The sequence below is a fragment of the Amblyraja radiata genome, chromosome 18, assembly GCF_010909765.2.
Source record: "Amblyraja radiata isolate CabotCenter1 chromosome 18, sAmbRad1.1.pri, whole genome shotgun sequence".
In the NCBI taxonomy this organism is placed as follows: domain Eukaryota; kingdom Metazoa; phylum Chordata; class Chondrichthyes; order Rajiformes; family Rajidae; genus Amblyraja; species Amblyraja radiata.
Genome location: NC_045973.1, coordinates 17,431,863 through 17,458,992, shown reverse-complemented (window position 1 = coordinate 17,458,992; position 27,130 = coordinate 17,431,863). Strand labels below are relative to the sequence as shown.

Below are 27,130 nucleotides of genomic sequence, written 5' to 3'. Positions count from 1 at the left end.
ATGGGAGAGGGAGTTGAAGTGCTGAGCCACCTGGAGATCAGGTTGGTTAATGCAAACTGAGCGGACGTGTAGGGTGAAGCGATCGCCAAGCCTGCGCTTGGTCTCACCGATGTAGAGCAGTTGACAACTGGAACAGCAGGTGCAATAGATGAGGTTGGAGGAGGTGCAGGTGAACCTCTGCCTCACCTGGAAAGACTACTTGGGTCCTTGGATGGCGTCGAGGGGGGAGATAAAGCGACAAGTGTAGCATTTCCTACAGTTGCAAAGGAATGTACCAGTGGAGGGGGTGGTTTGGATGGGAAGGGACGAATTGACCAGGGAGTTACGGAGGGAGCGGTCTCTGCGGAAAGTCGAAATGGGAGGAGATGGGAAGATGTGGCCAGTGGTGGGATCCCGTTGGAGGTGACGAAAATGTCAGAGGATTATCTGTTTTATGTGATGGCTCGTTGGGTGGAAGGTGAGGACAAGGGGGACACTGCCCTTGTTACGAGGTGGGGTGGATGGGGAGTGAGAGCAGAGCTGCGGGATATAGAGGAGACCCTGATGAGAGCCTCATCTATAGTCGAAGAGAGGAACCCCCATTCCCTAAAGAATGAGGACATCTCCGATGCCCTGGATTGGAACACCTCATCCTGGGTGCAGATGCGTCATGGACAGAGGAATTGGGAGTAGGTGATAGAGTCCTTACAGGAAGCAGAGTGGGAAGAAGTGTCGTCCAGATAGCCAGGAAGTTTATTTTTTTTTAAGATCAGGGATTTGAGGGCAATGGGGAACTGACACAGAAGAGGAAGAGGAGGCAAGGACTGAAGGAGATCAGTCCTAATTATATTGAATGGTGGTGTAGGTGGATGAATAAGTGAGCATGGACTTGGCATGTGGAATTTAATTTGAACATTGTAAGATCATGCATTTTGGTAAGATAAATTAAAAAGGCAGGCTACTATTCAATTGGACAGAAACTGTCAATGAATGGAGTACAGAGAGATCTGGATGTTCTTGTGCATAAAAATGTATCTTGCTAGTAGTTAGGGTGGTATATTTGCCTCTATTGCAAATCATTTGGCGTTTTGGTGGAGAGGTAGACACAAAATGCAGCTGGACCAACTCAACAGGACAGACAGCATCTCTGGAGAAAAGAAATGGGTGACGTTTTGGGGCGAGACCCTTCTCAGTGCTAGGTAGAGAGGTACACTGTTATGATTGTACAGCATACCATGATGCCAGACCTGCAGTACTGAGCACAGTTCTATCTCTTTATTTAAGAAGGGATATACCAGCCTTTCAGGCAGTGCAAAAGAGATTCACAGGTTAATACCTGGAATGAGTGTGTTGCTCTAACACGAACGACTGAAGAACTTGGATCTCCATATTCTTTAGGAGTTTTGAAGAGTCACAAGTCACTGTGTTGAAACACACAAGATCTTTCAGTGTCATGAAAGTGTAAATGTCAAGATCTTTCCATGAGTGGGAGAATCTTGAATGAGAGACCAGAGCTACAATACATGGGGCAGTCATTTAAAATCAAAATGCAGAGGAAGTTCTCAGAGGATTACCCAGAATCTGGTGAAATTAGATGGCAGGTGTTTAACGAGGAAGTTGATTTTTGATTTTAAAGAACAGGGATTTGAGGGCAATGGGGAACTGACACAGAAGAGGAGGCAAGGACTGAAGGAGATCAGTCCTAATTATATTGAATGGTGGTGTAGGTGGTCTATTCCAGTTCATACTTTCTTTTGACATTTAAAAATCATGGCATTGCTTAGGCAAAGAGCCAGACTAGGTTATCTATCACAGGGAAACGGGTGAACGCAGCTTGGTTCCCTCCGACTCCACCAATACAATCAGTCTGAAGGTGGTCATGGTCACAGTGGCGCAGCGGTAGAGTTGCTGCCTTACAGCAAATGCAGCGCCGGAGACCCGGGTTCGATCCCGACTACGGGTGCTGTCTGTACGGAGTTTGTACGTTCTCCCCGTGACCTGCGTAGGTTTTCTCCAAGATCTTCGGTTTCCTCCCACACTCCAAAGACGTACTGGTTTGCAGGTTAATTGGCTTGGTAAATGTAAATGTCCCTTTCCATTATTAGCGGAACAACGAGAAGTGAATGAAACTGAACATGGAACAGTACAGCACAGGAACAGGCCCTTTGGCCCACAATGTCTAGGCCCACTATGATTCCAATTTTAACTGCACATCTACCTACACATAGTCCACATCTCTCTGTTCATGAGCCTGTCCAAAGGTCTCAAACTGCACTGACTGTCAAATGTGCTTCCACCACCTCCCATGGTAGTTCTTCCCAAGCACATCACTCGCTATGTAAAACACACTCTGTAAATCTCCTTTGAATTTCCCCCCCATTATCATCAACCTAAGCCCTCTACTATTTGACATTTTCACCCTGGGGTAAAAGACTATTTATTCTACCTATGCCGCTCATAATTTAATAAACCTATCAGTTCACTCCTCAGCCTCTGATGTTCCGTAGAAAAGAATCCAAGTTGGTCCAATCCCTTTTTATGGCTAATCAGTTAGACCACCAAATCTGTGCCATTAACCACCCATTAACACTGATCCAACATGAACCCCATTTTTAGTCTCCCCATGGTCACATCAGCTTCCTCATATTCCACCATTGGCCTACACGGGGAACAATTTGTAGTCGCCCATTTGTCTACCACCCCATACAATTTTGGGATGTGGGAGGAACCCAGAGGAAATCCATTCAGAGGAAGAATGACTGATTCTTTCAAGAAGCAGAGGACATACTTGAGAACCATAGGACATAGGTTTAATGTGAGGGAATTTGAGCATTAACTTTTTTTACACAAAGGGTGGTGGGTTTATGGAACAACTGCCAGAGGAGAATATTAAGGCAGGTGCTATCACAATATTTAAGATACATTTAGACAAGTACATGGATAGGGTAGGTCTAGAGGGATATGGGCCAAAAGCAGGCAAGTGGGATTAGTGTAGATTGCGCATGTCAGTCGGCGTGGGCAAGTTGGACCGAAGGGTCTGTTTCCAAGTTGTAAGACTCGATGACTCTAATGTGCAAACAACACGCATTGGAGGCCGGGACTGAAGTGAAGCCAGCAGTGAATCAATTTAAAAACATGAACATGTTGTGTGTATGTGCAGTTAAGATTGTAAACTACAGAGTGGGCCAGTACTCATCTCTCTGTTCTCACGCCATCAGCTACCATTAATTACCTATGTGTAAGCAACTACAGGTGTAGGATCCCTCTGCTGGTTACTTACATAATTGCATTATATAAACAACACAGAGATTTGAGGTAATAAAGTGGATCTGAGCCAGAAGAGCATTGAACGAGAGAAAGCCTATCTGCAAGCTGTTGATGTTGGGGAGGATGATTTACATGCCCAGATTTATTAAAACCTGCTTCACATCTGGTAGCTGTCAGTGTTTTTCAGAGGCCAGTTCTCATGTCTAGACATCAATTGCATGGAACGCAAGTCAGAGTTGTACAGCCAAGAAACAAGCCCTACAGCCCATCACTTCCACGATTACCTTTCTGCCCCTCTATACTAAACCCAAGATAGACACAAAATGCTGGAGTAACACAGTGGGACAGGCGGCATCTCTGGAGGGAAGGAATGGGTGATGTTTTGTGTCGAGACCCTTCTTCGGAATGAACCCATTTACTAGCATCAGGTCTTCTTTTTTGGCTTGGCTATTTAAGTGTCTATTGAAATGTCTCTTGTAGCCATTGCATCAAATCCACCAGTTCCTCTGGCAGTGGGCTTCAGATATCAACCACACTAAAATAAAAGGCCCCCTATGATTGCTGTTTAAAACATCTTCCTTTCACCTTAAACTGATGTCCTTTTATTTTTGATACATCTTTCATTCTATCTACCATGTCTATGCTTCTTATTACCTTATAAAATAATATCCTGATGTTCAAAATGAATTAAAATGCTCTGCTGCAAAAGTAAAAAAAACAAAATAGTTAAGGAGAGCTGTTTCTAGCCCCAATATTGCAACAATCACTTTATCAAGGGGCACTGTATGAACGAACATGCCCATTGTAAGATGACCTGCCGTAACATGCTACAGTAGTTCAGAAATAAGCTTCAATTTAGAGGTAAACAGTCACCAAATTTAGAGTCATATCATCGAATATTCCAACAAACCTCAGCAGGCGTACAGTGAAGAGAGCATACTGGCTGGTTGCATCACCATTTGGTTCGATAACTCAACCGCCCAAGGACAAAGGAGGCAGGAGGGAGTGGTTGACATTGCCCGATCCATCATGTCTTTTGACCTCCCAACCATCTATATGAAGTGTTTAACAAGGAACTGCAGATGCTGGAAAATCGAAGGTACACAAAAAAGCTGGAGAAACTCAGCGGGTGCAGCAGCATCTATGGAGCGAAGGAAATAGGCAACGTTTCGGGTCAAAACCCTTCTTCAGACTGATCGGGGGTGGGGGGGGGCGGGGACAAGAAAGGAAAAAGGAGGAGGAGCCCGAAGGCTGGGGGATGGGAGGAGACAGCAGGGGACTGAGGAAGGGAAGGAGATAGCAAGGACTAACAAAATTGGGAGAATTCGATGTTCATGCCCCCAGGATGCAGACTCCCCAAGCGGAATATGAGGTGCTGTTCCTCCAATTTCCAGTGCTGCTCGCTGTGGCCATGGAGGAGACCCAGGACAGAGAGGTCGGAGACGGAGTGGGAGGGGGAGTTGAAGTGCTGAGCCACCGGGAGGTCAGCTTGGTTATTGCGGACCGAGCGGAGGTGTTCGGCGAAACGATCGCCCAACCTCCGCTTGGTCTCACCGATATAGATCTGCTGACATCTAGAGCAGCGGATGCAATAGATGAGGTTGGAGGAGGTGCAGGTGAACCTCTGTCGCACCTGGAACGACTGCTTGGGTCCTTGAACGGAGTCGATGGGGGAGGTAAAGGGACAAGTGTTGCATCTCTTGCGGTTGCAAGGGAAAGTGCCCGGGGAGGGGGTGGTACGAGAGGGAAGGGAAGAATTGACAAGGGAGTTATGGAGGGAGCGTTCTTTGCGGAAGGCAGATATGGGGGGAGATGGGAAGATGTGGCGAGTGGTGGGGTCACGTTGGAGGTGGCAAAACTGACGGAGGATTACTTTTTATATGTGACGGCTGGTGGGGTGAAAGGTGAGGACTAGGGGGACTCTGCCCTTGTTGCGAGTGGGGGGATGGGGAGAGAGAGCAGTGTTGCGAGGTATGGAAGAGACCCTGGTGCGAGCCTCATCTATGGTGGAGGAGGGGAACCCCCGTTCCCTGAATAATGAGGACATTTCAGATGTCCTGGTGTGGAACGCCTCATCCGTGGAGCAGATGCGGCGTAGACGGAGGAATTGGGAGTAGGGGATGGAGTCCTTACATCGAATTCTCCCAATCTTGTTAGTCCTTGCTATCTCCTCCCCTTCCTCAGTCCCCCTGCTGTCTCCTTGCATCCCCCAGCCTTCGGGCTCCTCCTCCTTTTTCCTTTCTTGTCCCCGCCCCCCCTCACCCCCGATCAGTCTGAAGAACGGTTTCGGCCCGAAACGTTGCCTATTTCCTTCGCTCCATAGATGCTGCTGCACCCGCTGAGTTTCTCCAGCTTTTTTGTGTACCATCTATATGAAGTGCTGCCTCAAGAAAGTGAATAATATCATCAAAGACCCACCACTCTGGTCATGCTCTCATCTCATTGCTACCTTCAGGAAAGTGGTACAGGAGCCTGAGAAGGAATACTACTTGGTTCAAGAGCAGCTTCTTCCCATCAGCCATCTGGCTCTTCAATCGTGCTGTGTAACCATGAGCTACTATAGACTTTACATAAGGTTACGCTACATGCATCAGCTTGAATGATTGCATTCTGTTAATCTAGTATAACTGGTGCATGGTTACCTAGTATAACTTCATTTATTGCATTAGAGTTGATTTTATCTTTTTAGTTCCGAGACACAGTATGAAAACAGGCCCTTCAGCCCACCGAGTCTACGCCGACCAGCAATCCCCGCACATTAACTCGAACGGACACACTAGGGACAATTTACACATACAACAAGCAGATTAACCTACGTACATACCTGTACATCTTTGGAGTGTGGGAGGAAACCGAAGATCTCAGAGAAAACCCACGAGGTCACGGGGCCAACATACACATCCATACAGACCAGCACCCATAGTCGGGATCGAACCCGGGTCTCCGACGCTGCAAGCGCTGTTAGGCAGCAACTCTACTGCTGCACCACCATGCCGCCCATTGTGCCACTGTTTACCTAGTATAACTGATGCATGGTTACCTTGTATAACTGTATTTATTGTATTTTTATTTATTGTATCTTTATTTGTTGTGTTGTTGCATTTACAGTAATGTGCCTGTAAAAGCTACAGAAAGTATAAATCTAATTGTTCTACTCACAGTGCACATGACAATTAAACAGTCTCGATTCTTGGGCATAGAAGCAGAATTCTCAGCCCATTGCATCTGTGCTAATATTGAACACAAACATTCAACACTAATCCAATTAGTTTCTCTCCACAATCCCATCAACCTGCTCACCAACTTCTCACACTTCACTCTCGCACTAGAGACAGATTACAGAGGCCACTTCACCTCAGCAACAATTACATCTAAGGGATGTGGGAGGAAACTCCAGAGCACCCAGAGGAAGCCCACGCAGCCACAGAGAGACCATACAAACTCCACACAGGCAGCAGCCGGGGTCAGGATTGAACACGGGTCACCAGAGCTGTGAGGCAGCAACACGACTCACGCCACTGTTGCGTTCTCTAGACGAGAATGAGCCAGATAGACCTTTGCAGCAATTAAGACAATCCTCAGTCATCAATACCAATTTTATTTTATGAAGTCCAGATTTTTCAGCCCAGTGCAAATTCTATAGCTGCCTTGAATGAGAATTGGTTTTCTCTTAGTAACATTTTATCTTCTGCTACTAACATAGAGGAGTTTGGAAGTTGGTCCAAAAGCAATCCATTTCCAAGTGAAAAGTTACAATAAAACAACACTCTCCTCCTTCATGCCCCAGGCTCATTCAATCTATAAAAAACAAAACACCAATAAAAATGTTTTATAGTTCCAAGAGGATTGGTAACCAGAGGACACAGATATATGGTAAATGGCAGGAGCAGGAGAGGACAAATGTGTTTACTAAGTGAATTGTTATGATGCAGAATGCACTTTGTACAGGAATCGAAGCGGATTTAATAGTAGATTTGAAAGGGATTTGTGTAAAACAGTGGCATTGGGAGTAGTCGGACGAATGTTGGGTAGAAAGAATTAATTGGATAGCTTGTTAAAATAATTCATACAATGGCGATAAATGAAATGGCTCCCGCTTATTACTTCAATCGGTGTGACATAATTAAAAATAAGATTAGTTACAGCGTATGATCCAAGACCAGTGCAGAAGGAAGAATCCACAGCATTCTTTGCAACAAGGCAGCGAGTGAATGACAATGTGAGATACAGAGTTGCCAATTGTTAAGCTCAGGATAGAAAAGTTGCCAATCGTGTATCCATTGGAAAACACTGCAGATGGAGGTGTAGGGAGAAAACAATGCAAAGTCAGCCAGGGTTCAAGTGAGAAGAGGAGGTGGGGGGGGGGGGAAAGAAAGGAGGCAGGGGTTCAACAATCTACCTATCAAACACTACCCTCGCCTGTGTTCATCTCTTACTGCCTGTGCTCTGTCCTGCCACTCCTCTTTCCCAGCTTTCTCTCCCGCCCCCTCTGCAATCAATCTGAAGAAGGGTTCTGATCCAAAATATCGCCTCTCCATGTTCTCCAAAGATGCTGCCAGAACCCGCTGAGTTAATCCAGCATTTTGTGAATTTCTTTGGCATAAACCAGCATTTGAGGTTCCTTGTTATCTCGAAATCGACTAAACTATTTAACAGAAACACAGCTTTGTTTCGGATTGATGCAGGCAAATAAAGACTGATCATCATTTTGAGTCTTGATGACAATATTATCATTGAAATATTGTATCAATCATTTCATTTCCTATAATAGATCTACCTAGCGACCAATTGTAACACATACAGTATCATGTGATCTTAATTCACCCCAGTTGTCTCGAAATAGGCACAAACACAGGAAAGTGCTTCACAGAAAATTATTTCATTGCAATAGTCAAAACCTTTTGCCCAACACAATGAAATAACAATATTTGGTTGGTTATCCACCTCACACACAAAAAAGCTGCAGACATAAACAGTATGGACCCATGACATAAATCACTGCCATCCATGATGGAAAATGTCCTTCGCCCTTGATTCAAATAAAATAAAATTATACTCTTCTGCCAGCATTTTTATTTTTATTTGCGGTCAAAATCTAAAGTATTTAAATAAATTCCTGCATAGAGAATAAGACGGTTGGATGAGTCAAGTGGGACCAATGTGTGAGAAATAGTAGTTGTAAATTAAGATGCTGGCAAAATCTTATTCCATTGAAAAGCACGTCACGTTTATCATTTCCTCTTAGATTTCAGTGGTGAAGACGGTGGTTCCCCTTCTCTTACAGAAGAGTTCACCTTGTAACACCAATGTTACAATGGAGTTGCCTAGTTCTTACCTTCCACAGAGGCTCTTTTGGGCAGAATGGTCACTGCTCCCTCAGCCACCTCCCCCTGCTGCTTTACCGGAGAGGTCTTTGAGCCCCAGCTGTCCGAGCCGATCCAGATGAAATGGCCGGCTTGGCTTGCTCTTTTGGCAGCTGCAAGAACCTGTCTGCACAAAATAACCAAGAGTTCCAGTCATAACGAGCTTGGGTTGAACACGACAGATAAAGTGCTTACATGGAGATGAAGATTCATGAACTGCAGCAACAGCGCTCAGTGTGATGAATTAATCTTGTCCCTCTCCAGACCCCAGGATGGATTATTAGTAACCAGATTCCTGCAACATCCTGGTCAATGATGGGGGCAGAGGATAAGAATCATAATGAATTATTAATCAAAATCCACAGAATGTCACAGACATTCACACAGAAACAGGTCCGTGGCCCCAAGACTATGCCAGCTATCAACCACCCATTTACACTCATCTAAATAAATCCAAATGTTTTTATTCACCCCACATTATTATCAATTCCCCCAGATTTGAATCACCTTTAATCACATGTTATGGGCAATTTAGAGCAGCCAGTTAACCTACGAAACTGCACGTCTTTGGGATGTGAAAGGAAACTAGAGCAAACTCATGTAGCCATTCAGAGAACTTGCAAACTTCTCACAGACAGCATGCAAGGTCAGGATTAAACCCAGGCCTCTGGTGCAGTGAGGCAGCAGCTCTATTAGCTGTAACTGTATCACCCCTATTTTATTGAAGATAGTCTGATTTGGACCATCCTGGATCGATCGTTATATACACTATTAATCTTTGTTCTTAATAAATTCTGTTGAATGCACACACATACTGTCCTCTAGGCATATGAGCCATTAATTGTCAATGCTTGTAGTGGCCATTTGGCTTGTATTGTGTGTCATTAATGATGGCATGTGTCTTTAAATTTTAGACTGCCCGTTATATTGTGGGTGGGATTTATGATGTATTTTAGGGCGTATTTGGAGCTAAGTTTCTTGTGCAGAAGCTTAGTTTTTAGTGTAGTTTTGGACCAGCATGGGAAGGTACACCCTTTGACCATACGAAGTGTAACAGAGACACAAGGTGCTTTCTCACTTTTAATGCGATAAGCCGGAGCTCGATGAAGATTATAGTGTATGAGTCAGAAGAAGTTTGGATGTATTGTTATTCATCAGCAATAAAGAATATATTAATCAAAAGATTGTGTTATGAAGATTTATCTGTGAAGAAGCTCTGAAGGTCCCCGACGGAGAGCTCGCGTGCGTATAACAACATTCTCCTTAACCATGCGGTCCACTTAGTGGCTAGAGGGAGTAATCTCTTGAACGATATAAAATCTACCGCTACAATGCTCTCTACTTTTGTTTGATAGATAACCAACTGTAGTATATCTTTTTAAGTTGTAAGTTTAAACATGTGCAGATGATTCTTTGGTGGTCTGTAAATGGAGCTAATCCTTCATGGAATTTTGTTTCAGTTTCAGTAGCATATTGGGAAGTAACCGTTTTAGTCATTGCTGGTATTCTATTTCTCCAAGGGAAGGGATTTAAGGTCCATTTACTTCTGAAGTGAGTTGGAATTTATATTGTGATTGGGAGGGTCTTTCAGGAAATCAGGTCCATGCAGGTTGCTAGGAGGAGACGAGTGATAATTCCATTAGTCCTGCTCCCCCTCATTTGCCTGCACCTTAGAAAGTATTCTCCCCCACATGTCCACCATCTCCCTTTTGCTTCTGAGGATGATGAGAGAGCATCATGTGAAGTTTACATGGGGGAGGAATTATGTTCTGAAATTTTCATTCCAGAAAATCGTGGGTTTTAACATTAGAAGTGGGCAGCATGATGGCACAGCTAGTCGTATTGCTGCTTCTCAGCTCAGAGGCCCAGGTCCGATCCTGATTCACAGCGCTGGCTGTGAGACAATGTGTTGAGACAGGGTGCTCCAGTTTTCTCCCACATCCCAAAGATTTGATAGTAGTCATTTAGGCTACTGTAAATGTTTCCTTTGTCATGATTCATGGCATAAAGAGTTAATGGGTATGAACATGAACATGATGAACATGAATGAGAGAATATAAGTTGCAGCTTTGTATAGATAAAAGTAGAGTGAGAATGGGACTGGTGGGATTGCTCCCCTGGGAGCTGGTATGGACCCAATTGACCAAATTGTTTCCAAAACCACAGGATATCAGTGTAAAATGTCACTTGGTATACAGTTATCCATTCCCTGCAGGAGTCTGGGTGTGGCATCAGGGTATTAACCCAAATCTCAATCCCAAGGTTTCTGGGACCTGCTGCCTTCAGACTGAGAGGCATTGATTCCACCAAATAAGCCACAGCTGACTCTCATAGATTTGAGAGTAAAGCAGAAATATTCAAGCCATTTCTCAGCAAAAATGAAGATGGCTCAAGTATTATCTTCCACTATTAGTCCAAGCTAGGATGTTGAGAGGTCTGAAGAAGGGTCTCAACCTGAAATGCCACCTATCCTTATTGAGCAGTGTCTGCACTGAAACCCTTGGCATGAAACAGGGTTTAATTCTGGAGCATCACCCTTCAGTACCACAGTTGCAATGTTGCTGAGGCCAAAAGTCTCATTGGGACCCAGTGCCTCCAATCATTTCTTGATATCATTCCCTGAACTGAATGGACTGAAGCCAGAAATTGTGATGCTGGAGTCTTCAGAAAAAGAAGAGTCGGATCATTCACTTAACATTTCAGATAGATGGTAGCAAATGCTCCAGCTTGGTCTATTTCATACCAATCTTTAGGCTCTGAGATTGGATCTGTTACTGGAGCTTCACACTCTTAGCCTTGGGTTAATCGTTACCATCCATTATTCAGCACGCTCAACATTAGAACTTGGATCTGATCTGTTGGTTGTAGAACTACAAGCTGTTTCATTTACTAGCAACCACACACGCATGCATTCCTATTTGTAGCTGCATCACAGCGGGATCTCACTTTTGCATTCTTCTACTGATGGTCTTTGCAAGCTCTTGTACAGTTTTCTTTGAATCAGGGCTTCCCCTCTCATGTAACGGAAATGGCAGAGAGGGGAATATGCCTCTCGGTTGCATACAGTATTATGGCTGAAAGAAAGTGGCTGTTGCTGATAGATTGCAGAGCCCCATGAACGCCCGAGTTGTTCAAGTGATACCAAACTAATTCATTCAGCACAAGTGCTGTGCCACACGAAGCAAAGGACGGTCCTCATTGCAACAATAGAACTTATGCTTGCATAAGGAATGTGGAAGGTCATTCCAAACTATTGTTCTGCAACAAGTAGATTGATGAAGACCAAGACAAGTAGGTTTATAGCTCTGCAATTTTCTTGTGACCTGACACAGACCCAGGAAACACCCAATTCAATCCGTAATAGAGCCACCCATAAAGGATACTGAATTCCACTACCCCTGGTATATTTTGTGCCGCGACAATCCTCATTGCTTCTTCCATATGATTTTTGAGAGAGAGAGAAATATAGATTCAACAGTGGACTAAGGGAATGACCAGTAGATGTGTTATCTGTGCATCAGATATCACAATGCATTGTGGGCTCCAAGTCATTGTTGAGGGCTTTCAGGTCTCTCCCACACAGAGATGCAGATCTGCAGATTATTAGTTAATTTATTGATTATTTGTCCAATTTCATTGCCATTCTGCTATCATATTTAGCTCCACAATAAGGCATGTCTCCCATTCCCCATTGAAAGACAAAACCATTCCAATTAAATGACATCTATAGATGAACTGACAGAGAAAATCCTTTCCAGTAAATTATATTTTGTAGATTCATACAAAGCCTCCTAATTCATGATTTAATTCCTCAACAACTGACTTCTCCAATTCCCTCCTTGTTTCCTAGTTAACATACAAAATATTATTTAAGAAGGAATTGCAGATGCTGGATAATCGAAGGTAGACAAAAATGCTGGAGAAACTCAGCCGGTGAAGCAGCATCTATGGAGCGAAGGAAATAAGCAATGTTTCGGGTTGAGACCCTTCAGAAGAAGAAGAAGGGTCTCAACCCGAAATGTTGCCTATTTCCTTCGCTCCATAGATGCTGCCTCACCCGCTGAGTTTCTCCAACATTTGTCTATCTACAAAATATTATTGCTCATTTAGAGAGGCAGAAGCCTCACCTCCCGTTATCCCAAACCCAAGCCAAGTTCAGATCATGTAATGCAGCAACAACCACCTACCCCCACGATGCAGAATAATAAGTGCAAACTCCAATTAAACCTCATTACTCAACCTTAACTGATACAAAATCTCAAAGTTTCCTGAACTTCTCCTTTTCTGAACAAATGTGGAGTGAACTTTCTTTTAACACCACTTTGATAACATTTTGCTTTGAAGATTGATTATCAATGCAAGGTAGACAAAAATGCTGGAGAAACACAGCGGGTGAGGCAGCATCTATGGAGAAAAGGAATAGGTGACGTTTCAGTCTGAAGAAGTGTCTCGACCCGAAACGTCACCTATTCCTTCGCACCATAGATGCTGCCTCACCCGCTGAGTTTCTCCAGCATTTTTGTCTACCTTCGATTTTTCCAGCATCTGCAGTTCTTTCTTAAACTACTATCAATGCAACTTCACATAAAGAAGCCAAGATCCAGAACAATGATATGCCCCTCTTACCTGACATCATCCTCAGAGGCAAAAATTATTACGCCACGAACACCAGGTGAATCCAAAAGCCGCCTGATGACTTTGTCGTAGTCTACTCTTCTGGACTCCATTGAGATTTTCAGGGACTGGGCAATGCAAATCCCACCTAGGAGATGTGGGGAAAAAAATCAGGTGAATACAAGAAAATTATGCACCAAAACAAAATGATTCTTGTTTAATTCAGTCGGTAATTTAGACTTATAGTTAATCAGGGGATAATTTCTGCTCAGTTGAACTCGGTTTTTCTCTCCAGTCTCACCTTGCAACCAATTTAGATGCTCGACTGGTTATCTCAATGGGGTTAGGTTAGGTAAGGGGGAGGTGCAGCGAGACCTTGGTGTCCTTGTACACCAGTCACTGAAAGTTAGTGTGCAGGTACAGCAGGCAGTGAAGAAAGCTAATGGAATGTTGGCCTCCATAATAAGAGGATTTCAGTATAGGAGTAAAGAGTTGTATAGGGCTCAGGTAAAACCACATCTGGAGTATTGTGCATAGTTTTGGTCTCCTAATTTGAGGAAGGACATCCTTGTGATTGAGGCAGTGCAGCGTAGGTTCACGAGATTGATCCCTGCAATGGCGGGACTGTCATTTGAGGAAAGATTGAAAAGACTAGGCTTGTATTTACTGGAGTTTAGAAGGATGAGGGGTCCTCTTATAGAAACATATAAAATTATAAAAGGACTGGACAACCTAGATGCAGGAAAACATTTCCCAATGTTGAGCGAGTCCAGAACCAGGGGCCACAGTCTTAGAATAAAGGGGAGACCATTTAAGACTGAGGTGAGAAAAAACCTTTTCACCCAGAGAGTTGTGAATTTGTGGAATTCCCTGCCACCGAGGGCAGTGGAGGCCAAATCACTGGATGGATTTAAGAGAGAGTTAGATAGAGTTCTAAGGGCTAGTGGAATCAAGGGGTATGGAGAGAAGGCAGGCACGGGTTATTGATTTGGGACGGTCAGCCATGATCACAATGAAGGGCCGGATGGCCTCCTCCTGCAACTATTTTCTATGTTTCTAAGTTTCTATGACCTACTACTGTAAAAGGATTATTGTTTCAAACTCAAAGCCTCTTTTAAGAAGGATTTCACAAACAAGAGACATTTTCAGGAAGAGATTTCACAAAATCCTGAGGGATGAATTGAGACAAAACTTTTAATAGCTTTAGACACAATAGAAACCACCAAGGAGCTAGTTTGTTTGAAGTAGATGTCTATTCTAGCAGACTCTATAGATCCCAGCGCGCTATTGTACCATGTCGTCTAAAATTGGCTTTGCACTATCCTTTAATATTCCCTTCATACTGAAACATTTAAAGTTAAAAAGACCAGTTTGGTGCATTGCATTAACAGGAAAACTCTCCAGCCATGAATATTAAGCACAAGAATTATTGGCCATTGCTGTGACACAGGTATCAGAACATTGGACACATGGAGAACAAGAACATGGCCATTCAGCTGAAAATATCAGGCTCTGAGAGAACTCTGAAATCTATCCTAGTCTGATACTCTTTCTTCATAGCCCTAGACATTTCTTGTTTACAACTGCAGAGGACACAGGACATAGAACAGTACAGCATAGGAACAGGTCCTTCAGCCCATTATGTCTGTTTCATTTTCGTGGGCTGCATAGTAGCGTAGTGGTAAAGTTGCTGTCTTCAGGGCCTGTCCCACATGGGCGTCATTTGCGCGTCATTTACGTGACATCATTTACGCGTCACAGTGATGCGCAAATGACGCCCAAGTGGGACAGACCCTTTACAGCACCAGAGACCTGGGTTCAATCCTGACTACTGATGCTGTCTGTGCAGAGTTTGTACGTTCTTTTGGTGAATCCATGTTTTTCTCCGGGTGCTCCGGTTTCCTTATGAACTCCAAAGATGTTCAGGTTTGTAGATTAATTGGCCTCTGTAAATTGTAAATTATCCCGTGTGTAGGATAGTGCTAGTGATTGCTGGTCAGTGCGGATTCGATGGGCTGAAGAGCCTATTTTTACACTGTATCTCCAAAGTCTGTGTCGAACATGATTCCAAGACAAAGTCTTATCTCCCTACACATAGTCCATATCCCTCCATTCACTCATATTCATTTCACTCACAAAAGGAACCAGGAAATCTATATTATCTGTCGTTTCATTCCAACTACTGTAAATATGCAGGGATTGGGGTACTTTGGGAAATGGCAGATGTCTGTGAAAGACTGAGTTTCACTGGTGGTGACATCATAGGGTGGAGGCCCAGTTCTTGGTAATCATGTGACCCACCTGCCGCCACCAAGTCTGGACCTCTGAAGAAGTTTCAAGAAGCTTCTGCCCATGTGACCCACTTGTTGCCACTAAGTCTAGGCTCCTGAAGATGTTTCTACTTTGTTCTATGCACTGAATCTATGATTGGGCAGAGGGGTTGCCTCCCATTCATGTGACCAAACCGTTGCCACTAAGACTCCTGAAGATATTTTTCCATGGCAACCAATTTTTGGTCGCAGAAAAATTTGCACTTTTGTTGAAAGATTTGCGGCGACAATACTGAGGCCGCGACTAGTTCCCAGAATGCGGGAACTCCTCGTGACCATGAAGGAGGCTCACTAGAGACCACCAACGAACATGTGGCGACCATGTGGCAATCATGAGGCGAGCACAGATTCTCCTGCACTTGCCTAAAAAGTCGTTTAAGTCCTTTACGCTTGTTCTGTACCTATGATTGGGCAAAGGAGTTGCCTCCCACTGTATCTTCCCGCCGGTATTTGTGATTGGTTTGTAGGGGTTGACTCTCCCTGTACTTTCACACTGTTAGTTTCCTGCCACTGTATCGGGGTATAAAAGGATGACCATTTCGCTGGGGCGTGTCGGCTGTCTTTTCTACTGTTCTGTTTGTACGAGGCTGCTGAGGGTTCGAGTGAGTGGATGCGAGGTGAATACTAATAAAGAAGGGTTTGGACTCCAGTGTTCGATTCAGTGTTTTACTGACCGAGACTAGGGAGGGTAGAAGGTGCGGAATCGACACTACTGTCTCTGTATCTTAGACTTGAATACCTTCAAGTATGATAGCTAGAATCCAACTATACAATAGCAGGGGACAAATCAATAGTCCTTAAACCCCAACATGCTGAGCATGTTAACTTTTACAAGTTTTTGTTTCAGTTTCAAAAACTTGCAGAAAACGCTGGAACATTTTCCTTCCAATGCTAGCCAATGCTAATTCAGAACAAAGAACTTGCACACACGCAGTAGATTTCTTCAATTCCAGTGAATAATGCACAGAAAAACATCTACAAATGACAGATAATACTCAACGTGCACTTTAATTCAAATGTTAACCTACAATTTAATGCTATCCTGACAAGCTATGCTCTGCTGCTATGGCCCTCACCACTTGTGGTCAAAGCATCTCCAGTACGTTTCATTGACAGAGAGCAATACTGCAAAAAGGCAGAGAGGCAGTAAATGCACCTGTGAGAGAGAATTAAATTACAAGACCTACATAAGGCCTTTACATATTGCCTTTAAAATATTCTAATGGCATCATGTTGGCTTAATCAGAAATCAGTGGAGAACAGTCAGACGAAAACTTAGTCTAGGGGGAAATCTCTTCCATTGCAGCATTACTCATAGAACTCATCAGAAAGTGCTGGAGTACTTCAGCAGGTCATGCAGCATCTCAAGAGGATGTGGATCCTCCTGTTTATTGCATTTCTCTACTGCCACAATGCATCACCGTTACCTTTACCCAATCCCCATCTCCATCTCCATGAGTTACTCCTCTCCTTCCCACTTCGATGCATCAAAGTTTAAATTGAATTCCCTTCTCCTCCTACAAATCAAAACTTGCAACCTTTTTCCCCACCCTCAACATGGCACACATTATTCTGTCATTGATTTACAGATGGTAATCTCTGTTTTTGTGCCTCATCAAACCACCAGTGTGGGTTTTATCGGGGTCCCAAAGGAAACAAGAAAGGAGGCATTAATAAATAAAGTCTAGACATTGAGCCTTGAGGAAGCCACAGCTGCCACTGAGGGAAGCAAGGAAACAAAGATCCAAAGTCAAAGCTCTCATCAAGGATTAACAAACACAAGAGAAAACTGCATGTATATTTGCCTAAAGGCTGTCAAAACTAGGAATGATTATCCACCCAAAGTTTTCTGTTTAATCCAGAAATGTTCCATTAATCTATTGTCCTCTTGCCTGGGACATGCCTACTTAATCTTTGGTTAGAGCTATTAATTTGGTCTTATCAATCACCGTTGTCTCTCGAATCACTTGTCTGTTCATCTTCATACAAGGGTAACTCTTCATTTAAACTCATCATTACGGCAAAGTTATTGTGCCATTGAAGATCCCCAACTGCCTACACTAATTTCTGCAGTGCATTTAATAAGCAGCTTGCACTTAGATATGTATAACACAAATAAACTAATTTTCCATAAAAAGTAATATTTTGAAAAAATATCTTGACTTGGAGCCACAGCTTGACTGTGGTTGGCAGACGCTCATCTGAATCAGTCTGAGAATTTCAAAGTCCACCACAGAATCTTAGATTGATGTTTGGCCTCGAGGTCAAAGTAGCATCAAAACTTACAAGTTTTAACATAACTCTGCCAATCAAACAGCCACAAGGATGAACTGATATTATTTGCTGGTTTACATCGAAGGTAGACACAAAATGCTGGAGTAACTCAGCGGGACAGGCAGCATCTCTGGGTGAAGTTTCGGGTTGAGACCCTTCTTCAGACTGATGTCAGGAGAGTGTGCGGGACAGAGATAGAATGTAGTCGGAGACAGTAAAGGGCCTCTCCCACTTGGGCGTCATTTGCGCGTCATTTACGCAACATCATTTATGCGTCATGACGTGCATTACGTGTGCATGGTGCTTGGTGGCGTAGGCAGTCAAGAGCGGTCGTGCGCGGCGCCCCAGGATTTTGGAATTCACAAAATCTTCGCGCGCCACGTGCGTGACGCGCAAATGATGCCCAAGTGGGACAGGCCCTTAAGACTGGTGGGAGAACTGGGAAGGGGGAGGGGATGGAGAGAGAGGGAAAGCAAGTGCTATTTGAAGTCAGAGAAGTCAATGTTCATACCGCTGGGGTGTAAACTACCCAAGCGGCATATATGCGGTGCTGTTCCTCTAATTTGCGCTGGGCCTCACTCTGACAATGGAGGCGGCCCAGGACAGAAAGGTCAGATTGGGAATGGGAGGGGGAGTTAAAGTGTTGAGCAACCAGGAGATCAGGTCGGTTAAGGCGGACTGAGCAGTGGTGTTCAGCGAAACAATCGCCGAGCCTGCGCTTGGTCTCGCCGAAATACAGGAGGTGACACGTGAAACAGCAGGTACAGTAGATGAGGTTGGAGGAGGTGCGAGTGAACTTCTTCCTCACCTGAAAAGATTATCGGGGTCCTTGGATGGAGTCGAGGGGGGAGGTAAAGGGACAGGTGTTCCTGCGGTTACAGGGGAAAGTACCTGGGAAGGGGTTTGGGTGGGAAGAGGCGAGTTGACCAGGGATTTGTGGAGAGAACTGTCGCTGCGGAAAGCAGAAAGGGGTGGAGATGGGAAAATGTGGCCAGTGGTGGACACCTAAATACCTCCACTCAGTCCGCCTTAACATACCTCATCTCCCGGTTGCTCAGCACTTTAACTCCCCCTCCCATTCCCAATCTGACCTTTTTGTCCTAGGCCTCGCCCATTGTCAGAGTGAGGCCCAGTGCGAATTGGAGAAACAGCACCTCAACAGCACCTCAGCGAAATATGAACATTGACTTCTCTAATGCAAATAGCCCTTCCTTTCCGTCTCTCTCCAGTTCTCCCACCAGTCTTAATGTCTCTGACTACTTTCTTTCTCTGTCCCGCCCACTCCCCTGACATCAGTCTGAAGAAGGGTCTCGACCCGAAACGTCACTATTCCTTCTTCCAGAGATGCTGCCTGTCCCGTTGAGTCACTCCAGTATTTTGTGTCTACCTTCTATTGTTACCATGGGGACAGATTGCTTTCATGTCATCAGCAAACCATATGGTGAAATAATTCTCATTTTCTAATGTGGCATATGCCCAGACCCAAAGAGCAGTTTTGATTACAGACATTATACACTCAACTATGATCCTTTTCACAAAAAACATCACAATATTCTAAGAGCAAAATATCACTGTTAAAAATACTTGTCACTGGATATAGTGTCAATGGCATAAATGGTCTGATGCTATCTGACACTTTCTGTTCTTATTTATTTACAATTTCTACTATCTCAACTCTTCTGCTCTTGCTTCACTAGTTTAAGGCCTCTTCAGCTCTCAATTTTAGTGGTACTCAGAAAGGAAGCAACATAGAACAAGGTGGTGTGAGAAGCGATTCTGCAAGCAGATCCTTTGCATTGATGTTCAAGTAATAGAAAACTCTAAATTATGGGAAGGTTTGCAATGAGTTTGGAATGGGGCTGGACGATTTAGCCGTGGATACACATTGGAAGTAGTTTCATGAAAGCATTCAGAGACTGCTTTGATCTTTTTCCTAGGGATTAAATTTGCCAAGTACGTATTATCTATAAATGTAAACTTTAGAATTTCATTGCACATCACAAAATGCACATTGCTACTTAATTTTATCTTATTAACATGGAATTTACTGACCGATTAAAGCAGGGGCTGTTTATTTTGCAAGTGCACAATCTGAAATTTGCCTCAACTCTGGAAATGAGAGGCAGATCCCTGGTCTCAGAGAGCAATAGAGCTATTGTATACAGCAGGAAACCTGCCCTTCAATTAAATTGGCAACATGGGCTGGTTCCATTTGCCTGCATTTGGCCCATAATAATAAGGGGCGCCAGAGGAGGGAGATGGTAGCTTTGCCGGCAGTCTGTTCGTTTTTTCATCCTTTATATTATTTTTAGCGTTTGTTTAAAGTTTGTTTTAATGTTCCTCTATTTGTTTTATGTGGGGGGGGGGGGGTCAGGGGAAACGTTTTTTTTCAGGTTCTTACCTTCCCGGAGAGGGGATCAAGTTTTGGATCACATTCTCTGGGCTCTGTGGCCTACCATCGCTGGAGCAGGAAGCTGCCTCGGACTGTCGTGAGCCCCACCGCGGGGCGCGGACTAAACATCGGAGCGGATCCCTTGCCTGTGATCGCTCCCACCGCGGCCTGCGGACTTCCCATCAATGGCTCACAATCTTGGGAGAGGCAAGTCGGAAGCTCCAACGCCGCAGAAGGTTCGTCCAGCCCCGATGCGAGGTTTGATCGCCCGGCGCGGGGGAGCCGACATCCCCCCGATGCGGGAGCTGAACGCCTCGACCCGGAGGGCCAGAACGCCGCCGGCCACGGGACTCAAGACCATCCTGGTCCTGCTCGAGGCCCCCGACCAAGGAAGAGCAACAAGGGAAGGACTTGAACTTTATTTTCTTTGTTTATGTTAAAATGTGTTTTTTGAGTCTGTTGCTTTTTTAAATTGTACGACTGACCTGGCCAGTGAATTTCACTACACCAATTGGTGTATGTGACAATAAATGAAGTTATGAACTTATGAACTTATATCGCTCTAAACTGTTCAATCCTTGCATCCGTCCAAATGTCATTTGAAAATCTTGATTGCATCTGTATCTCTTGCTTCCCTTGGCTGCACCTTCCAGATACAGACTACCCTCAGAGAAAATGTTACCCAAGTTCTCGCTTAACTTTCTCCTCTCTCACTTGAAGCATATGCCCTGTAGTTTTAGAATCCTCTGTTCTGTGAGAAAGACCAAGTCTTCATGTTATCCATGCCCCTCATGATTGTGTATAGCTCTAAGATCACCCCTCAAGCTCTTATGTCCCAAAGAAAAAAAGTATCTTCCCATCATACTCTTCCCAATGAAGGCCATCATGGCAAATGCCTTCCTCACCATCCTGTCCACCTGAACCATCAGTTTCAATGAACCACACAGCTGTCTGTGTTATGTACGGAATGAATGAATCTTGATTATTTTGCGATACCATTGGTGAATTTCCATGTAAAGTGCTGAAAGACCATGTGCAAACTCATCCAATGGACACACAAGCCTCAGTTTGCCCCGAAGTTGGGATGACAGTTTATATGCAAGACAGCAAAAAATCTGCATGTCTTTGTAAAGAGCTTGGGAGGAACTGTGGTTGGTTACAGCATCAGGTGGTAGAATTAAACAACAAAGAAGGAAATGATGCAGCTTTAAATAGGTGGGGTTACCCAAAGTAAGGAACAACATTATAGGGGGAGATTGCAGAAGATAGGGGAGGAAACTGGTAGCTTGGACAATGGTTTAATGGTGCTTTATTGTCACATGTGCAATGATGGTGGGGAGTGGGAGTGGCAAGAGTGGGATCAACTAAGGAAATTACCAATGTGTAGGAAGGAGCTGCGGATGCTGGTTTACACCGAAGATTGTAAGCTGCAGTTACTCAGTAGGTCAGGCAGCATCTCTGGAAAAAAGGTATAGGTGATATTTTGAGTCAGGACCCTTGTTCAGACTTGTCTATGAAAAGGTCTAAAGAGTGTAGAAGGCCGCCCGAGAGAGCCCAAGAGGAGGGGGACCGATGGCGACTGGAGAAGCGGTCATCACTGGGTGGCGAGAACTCCTTTGCATAGAAAAGGGCACAGAGGCGGAGGTGGCAGAAGAAACGCTCTACGTAATGGACCAAACCAGCAGACCAGAGTCTGAAGAAGGAAATGACAATTATTATTTTGTGGGAAGGGACCATGATAACTGTTTAAACCACATGGTTTGGGGGAGAGAAGGGAGAGAGGAGGAAATGACTAGAATGAATGTTTGGTAAAGAGCACAAGAGTTGTCTCTATAAATGGGATAGAAGCAGAGTCCCTATAAACCAAGTTGCAAGAGGAGAGTATAACTGGAAAGGTCAAGAGCAATTGGTGGATCATACTCAAGAATCCTTCTGGGGATCACGTAGCCGGCCGAAAATTCATTGACAGCTGCAATCTAACTGTTGGTAGATTAAAATCCATGATTTACAAAAGGACATTAATTGCTTACAATTAACGAGAATTTTCATAATTCTCTGGGCAAGTGTACAACTATGAAAGGAATAACAAATCTCAAAGGTCAGCGATTGTTGTTGATGAGTAAACTTAGCACAGTGCCTCCTCGAATGCTCGATAAGACAGTTTAAATCCCACATGCCAATTTACCAAAAGAAACATTCCTTCCCAGTTATTGATGCGTCGCTGGGTTTGGGAGCATCTTGCTTAAAATTATAACTGAAATAATTTAATTCCAATCAACAAACACAGAGTTTCCATTAAAGCTATGACCAGCCCTTTCCTTTTCAGATACAAACTATAATGCCCATATTCAATTTACATTCCAAAATAATAACATAGAAAATAGGTGCAGGAGGAGGCCATTTGGCCATTCGAGCCAGCACCGCCACTCATTGTGATCATGGCTAATCATCCACAATCAGTAACCCATGCCTGCCTTCTCCCTATACCCATTTGATTCCGCTAGCTCCAAGAGCTCTATCCAACTCTCTTTTAAATTCATCCAGTGAATTGGCCTCCACTGCCTTCTGTGGCAGAGAGTTCCACAAATTCACAACTCTCTGGGTGAAAACGTTTTTCTCATCTCAGTTTTAAATAGCCTCCCCTTTATTCTTAGACTGTGGCCCCTGGTTCTGGATTCCCCAAACATTGGGAACATTTTTCCTGCATCTTGTTTGTTCAGTCCTTTTCTAATTTTATATGTTTCTATACGATCTCCCCTTATCCTTCTAAATTCCAGTGAGTGCAAGCCCAGTCTTTAAAATCCTTCCTCATACGTATGACAGTCCCGCCATCCCGGGGATTAACCTCGGGAACCTACGCTGCACTCCCTCAATAGCAAGGATGTCCTTCCTCAAATTAGGAGACCAAAACTGCACACAATACTCCAGATGTGGTCTCACCAGGGCCCTGTACAACTGCAGAAGGGCCTCTTTACTCCTATACACAAATCCTCTCGTTATGAAGGCCAACATGCAATTAGCTTTCTTCACTGCCTGCTGTACCAGCATGTTTACTTTCAGTGACCAGCGTACAAGGACACCCAGGTCTCGTTGCACTTCCCTTTTTCCTAATCTGACACCATTGAGATAATAATCTGCCTCCTTGGTCTTGCCGCCAAAGTGGATAACCTCACATTTATCTACATTACACTGCATCTGCATGGAACTGCCCACTCACTCAACCTGTCCAAGTCACACTGCTACCTCCTAGCATCCTCTTCCTAGTTCACACTGCCACTCAGCTTTGTGTCATCTGCAAATTTGCTAGTGTCAAATTTTAATCCCATCATCTAAATCATTAATATATGTTGTAAATAGTTGCGCCCCCAGCACCGAGCCTTGCGGCACTCCACTCGCCACTGCCTGCCATTCTGAAAGGGACCCGTTTATTCCTACTTTTTTCCTGTTTGCCAACCAATTTTCTATCCATGTCAATACATGACCCCCAATACCATGTGCTCTAACTTTGCCCACTAATCTCCTGTGTGGGACGTTATCAAAGGCTTTCTGAAAGTCCAGATACACTACATCCACTGGCTCTCTTCATCCATTTCACTTGTCACATCCTCAAAGAATTCCAGAAGATTAGCCATGCTGACTTGGACCAATCCTTTCACTGCTATCCAAATGTGCCGTTATTACTTCTTTAATAATTGACTCCAGCATCTTACCCACCACCGATGTCAGGCTAACTGGTCTACAATTCCCAGTTTTCTCTCTCACTCCTTTCTTGAAAAGTGGGATAACATTAGCTACCCCCAATCCACAGGAACTGATCCTGAATCTATAGAACATTGGAAAATGATGCTTGAAAATAAACGATTAATAAAAAATTATTACAAGCTTTGTAAAAATTACAAGCTTTGTATCTTAAACTGTGTCCCTTCTGGATTTCACAAAGTTTATAATTTTGTGAGAAAATAAATGTTGGATACTGTATATCTGGATTTTAAATTATAAGCGCACGTACAGCAATGTTATTGAGTTGCAAGATTTAAATATTGATATTGCATCAGCCATTACCAATTTAGAGTGTCATCGTCGACATTAACATCTCATCATTTAAGATGAAAAAAAATAAACTTTTGGAGTAAGTCAAAGAGTCAAGCAATATCTGAAAAATGTTGTTGACCCAAACATCACTCTTCAATTTCCTTCCACAGATGCTGCCCAACATGCTGAGCTCCTCCAGCTGTTTGCTTTTTGCTCTACGATTCCAGCTCCTGTAGGTTCTTCCATCATCATTTACGATTTTAGGTTCTGAGTGCTATACTCTGTGAAACTTTTCATAACACTAAGCTTACCATCACCAATGCTAAATCCTATAATACCACCGCCATAAATGCAAAATTAATACTCCAATAAATATAGGCAATGGCGGTCAGGATCCAATCCAATTTGTTCTTAACATGCTTCATGTAATATATCAATCAATAAAACCGCACCGAATGAACTTGCGTCATTTGTTCTCCGTATCTTAATACTGGGCAAAGAATCGTATTGCAGGGGAGCTTTTTGCTTTATTACTTGAAAATTATAACTAGGCCAACACATTGGATCTCTAAATAATGAAGTGCATACTTTTGAGATACCCAACAGAATTATTATTATTTTTTACACATTTTCTTGACAAAATTCCAACTAACTTAATCATTGCCTATAAAGTGCTTCCCGATTAGGAATACGGGTATAAGCAGGGTAAAGGAACAAATGGGAAGAATTTTCTAATTCTTCTTGAAGAAACTCTGTATATAATTGTAACATGACTGAGGGAAACATTAGGGTAACTCATGCATGCTAAAGATACACTACAGTTTAAAATTAGAGTCATAATGCTTGTTGCATGCCATCTGATTCCATAATTTGATAACATTTTGGGGGTTGTATTGGAGTTAGCTCATTGAGTACAGCTTGTGAGTAATGTCTACTGCAGCTTATCCAAGGAACTACCTAGTGGCTGATGCAATAGCGACAGCAACAAATGAGTTGCTAGCCCTGCACTGGATAAATAGTGGATGATAACCATCATTGGTTGATGGGCTAGAAAAACCTTTAATTAAACAGAATGCAGGACAACATCCATGTACATCTTACAGTACTGAAGATTAGCATTTATATTGTGTGGCCACAAACCTCCATTGAACGAACTGCTGGCCATTTGGAGTGAATTAGAATGCAGCCAGTCCAGATTCTTGAAAGGACCCCATATATCGAGGTTGATTTCCCTATCCCCCAATCAACCTCGTTTCGGCCTCTGCACTTTTTTCCCTGCACTTTCTCCAGAGCTGTACAACTGTATTCCATAGAATGCTTTTCTATGCCATAGAAAGAATTTCATCAGGATACCTCCCAGCTTGGTTGGGGAACAGCTCCATCTAGGACCATACATTTTTTTAACCAATTGTGGACACAGCCAGACCCTTACACAAACCTACCTTCCTTCCATTGACTCCATTTATACCTCAGCAAGGCCAGCAGCATAATAAAGGACAAGTCGCACCCTGGCCACTCCCTCTTCTCCCCGCTCCCATTAGGCATAAGGTATGGAAGTGAGAAAACACACACAACCAGATTCAGGGACAGTTTCTTCCCAGCTGTTATCAGGCAACTAAATCATCCTACCACAATCAGACAACAATGCTGAACTCTGATGTCCCTCGGACTATTCCTGACTGAACTTTGCTGGGTTTACCTTTCACTAAATGTTATTCCCTTTTCATATATCTATACACTGTAAATAGATTGATTGTAATCATGTATTGTCTTTCTGATGACTGGTTAGCACGCAACAAAAGCTTTTCACTGTGCCTTGGTACACGTGACAATAAACTAAACTGAAACTTTATTCTGCACTGGTTTTTTTCTTTTGTATCCGTTTCTGTTGTATTCATTATTGTAAATTCTGCCAGGATAGCAGAAAAGAAGTGTTTGTCACTGTATCTCAGTAAATGTGACATTAATAAACCAATACCAATGAAAGTGCACTTCCAGTACAACGGAAAGAAATTGCTCAGAAGAAAACACCTTTGATGCTGAAAGTGGTAATCTGGAACACAACCTTCCTATATTGTCTTGTTGGAACTTCCAACTTCTCTTTTCCCAATAATCTTTATTTGTTCCTCTATAGTCAAACATAAATAATGCCAAAATCAGTGTCTTGTATGAAATCTTGATTATCCATTTCTTAGCTGAATGTGAAAAACACAAGGTTATTGAGGCAGGAATAGGTCACAGATCGTTATATATTGATCTGTGTGGTTTTGCATTTACAGTCCTGTAGTATTTTAGTAAGTAAGAATGTTATTCTTCCATTGCCAATACATATGACAATTAAACACTAATAGTTCTGCCATTCAATTGCATCATGGCAGCTACCATCCCTCAAGCCATGTTTCCACCCATCTCCATTTCTTTGAATCGCTATTAATCTCTTATCACTCTAACCCTCCAAGAGAGAGAATTTCAAAAAATTGATAAGCCACTGCATGAAATTGGTGTTCATCATATTCCAGACTCTTTACCCTAAGATTGCATCCCCTCGTTCTACGCTCTCCATGTTGAGTAAGCATAATCTCGACATCTTCTACCTTAACACATCTTAGAATCCTATTAGTTTTAATGAGCTCACGTTTCATCATTTAACTACTACTTTTTAACCAACCTTACTTTATCTTTTTCACAGGATAATCCCCTCATCCCAGTATTCAATCTAATGAATCCAAACCTAGTATATCCTCTCTTAGGTACAGAGAACACATAATCCTCCAAATATCATTTTGCCAAAGCCCTGAACAATTTCAGCAAGACATTCCTACTTTTGCACTGCCTCTATCCAAATAAAGACCTGTTATTTTTAAAGTTATATTATACCT

At 43.3% G+C, this 27,130-nt stretch overlaps 1 protein-coding gene across 1 annotated transcript in view; it reads right to left on the bottom strand.

The window, feature by feature from the left end:
• Positions 1-27,130, bottom strand: part of grm7 (glutamate metabotropic receptor 7) — a 532,223-nt gene that overhangs the window by 273,949 nt on the left and 231,144 nt on the right. Inside the window, exons 4-5 of the mRNA XM_033036752.1 lie at positions 13,236-13,371; positions 8,582-8,736 (exon numbers count right to left, since the gene is read on the bottom strand). Of these exons, the coding sequence (XP_032892643.1) occupies positions 8,582-8,736; positions 13,236-13,371 (291 nt within the window). The remainder of the gene's footprint in view (positions 1-8,581; positions 8,737-13,235; positions 13,372-27,130) is intronic.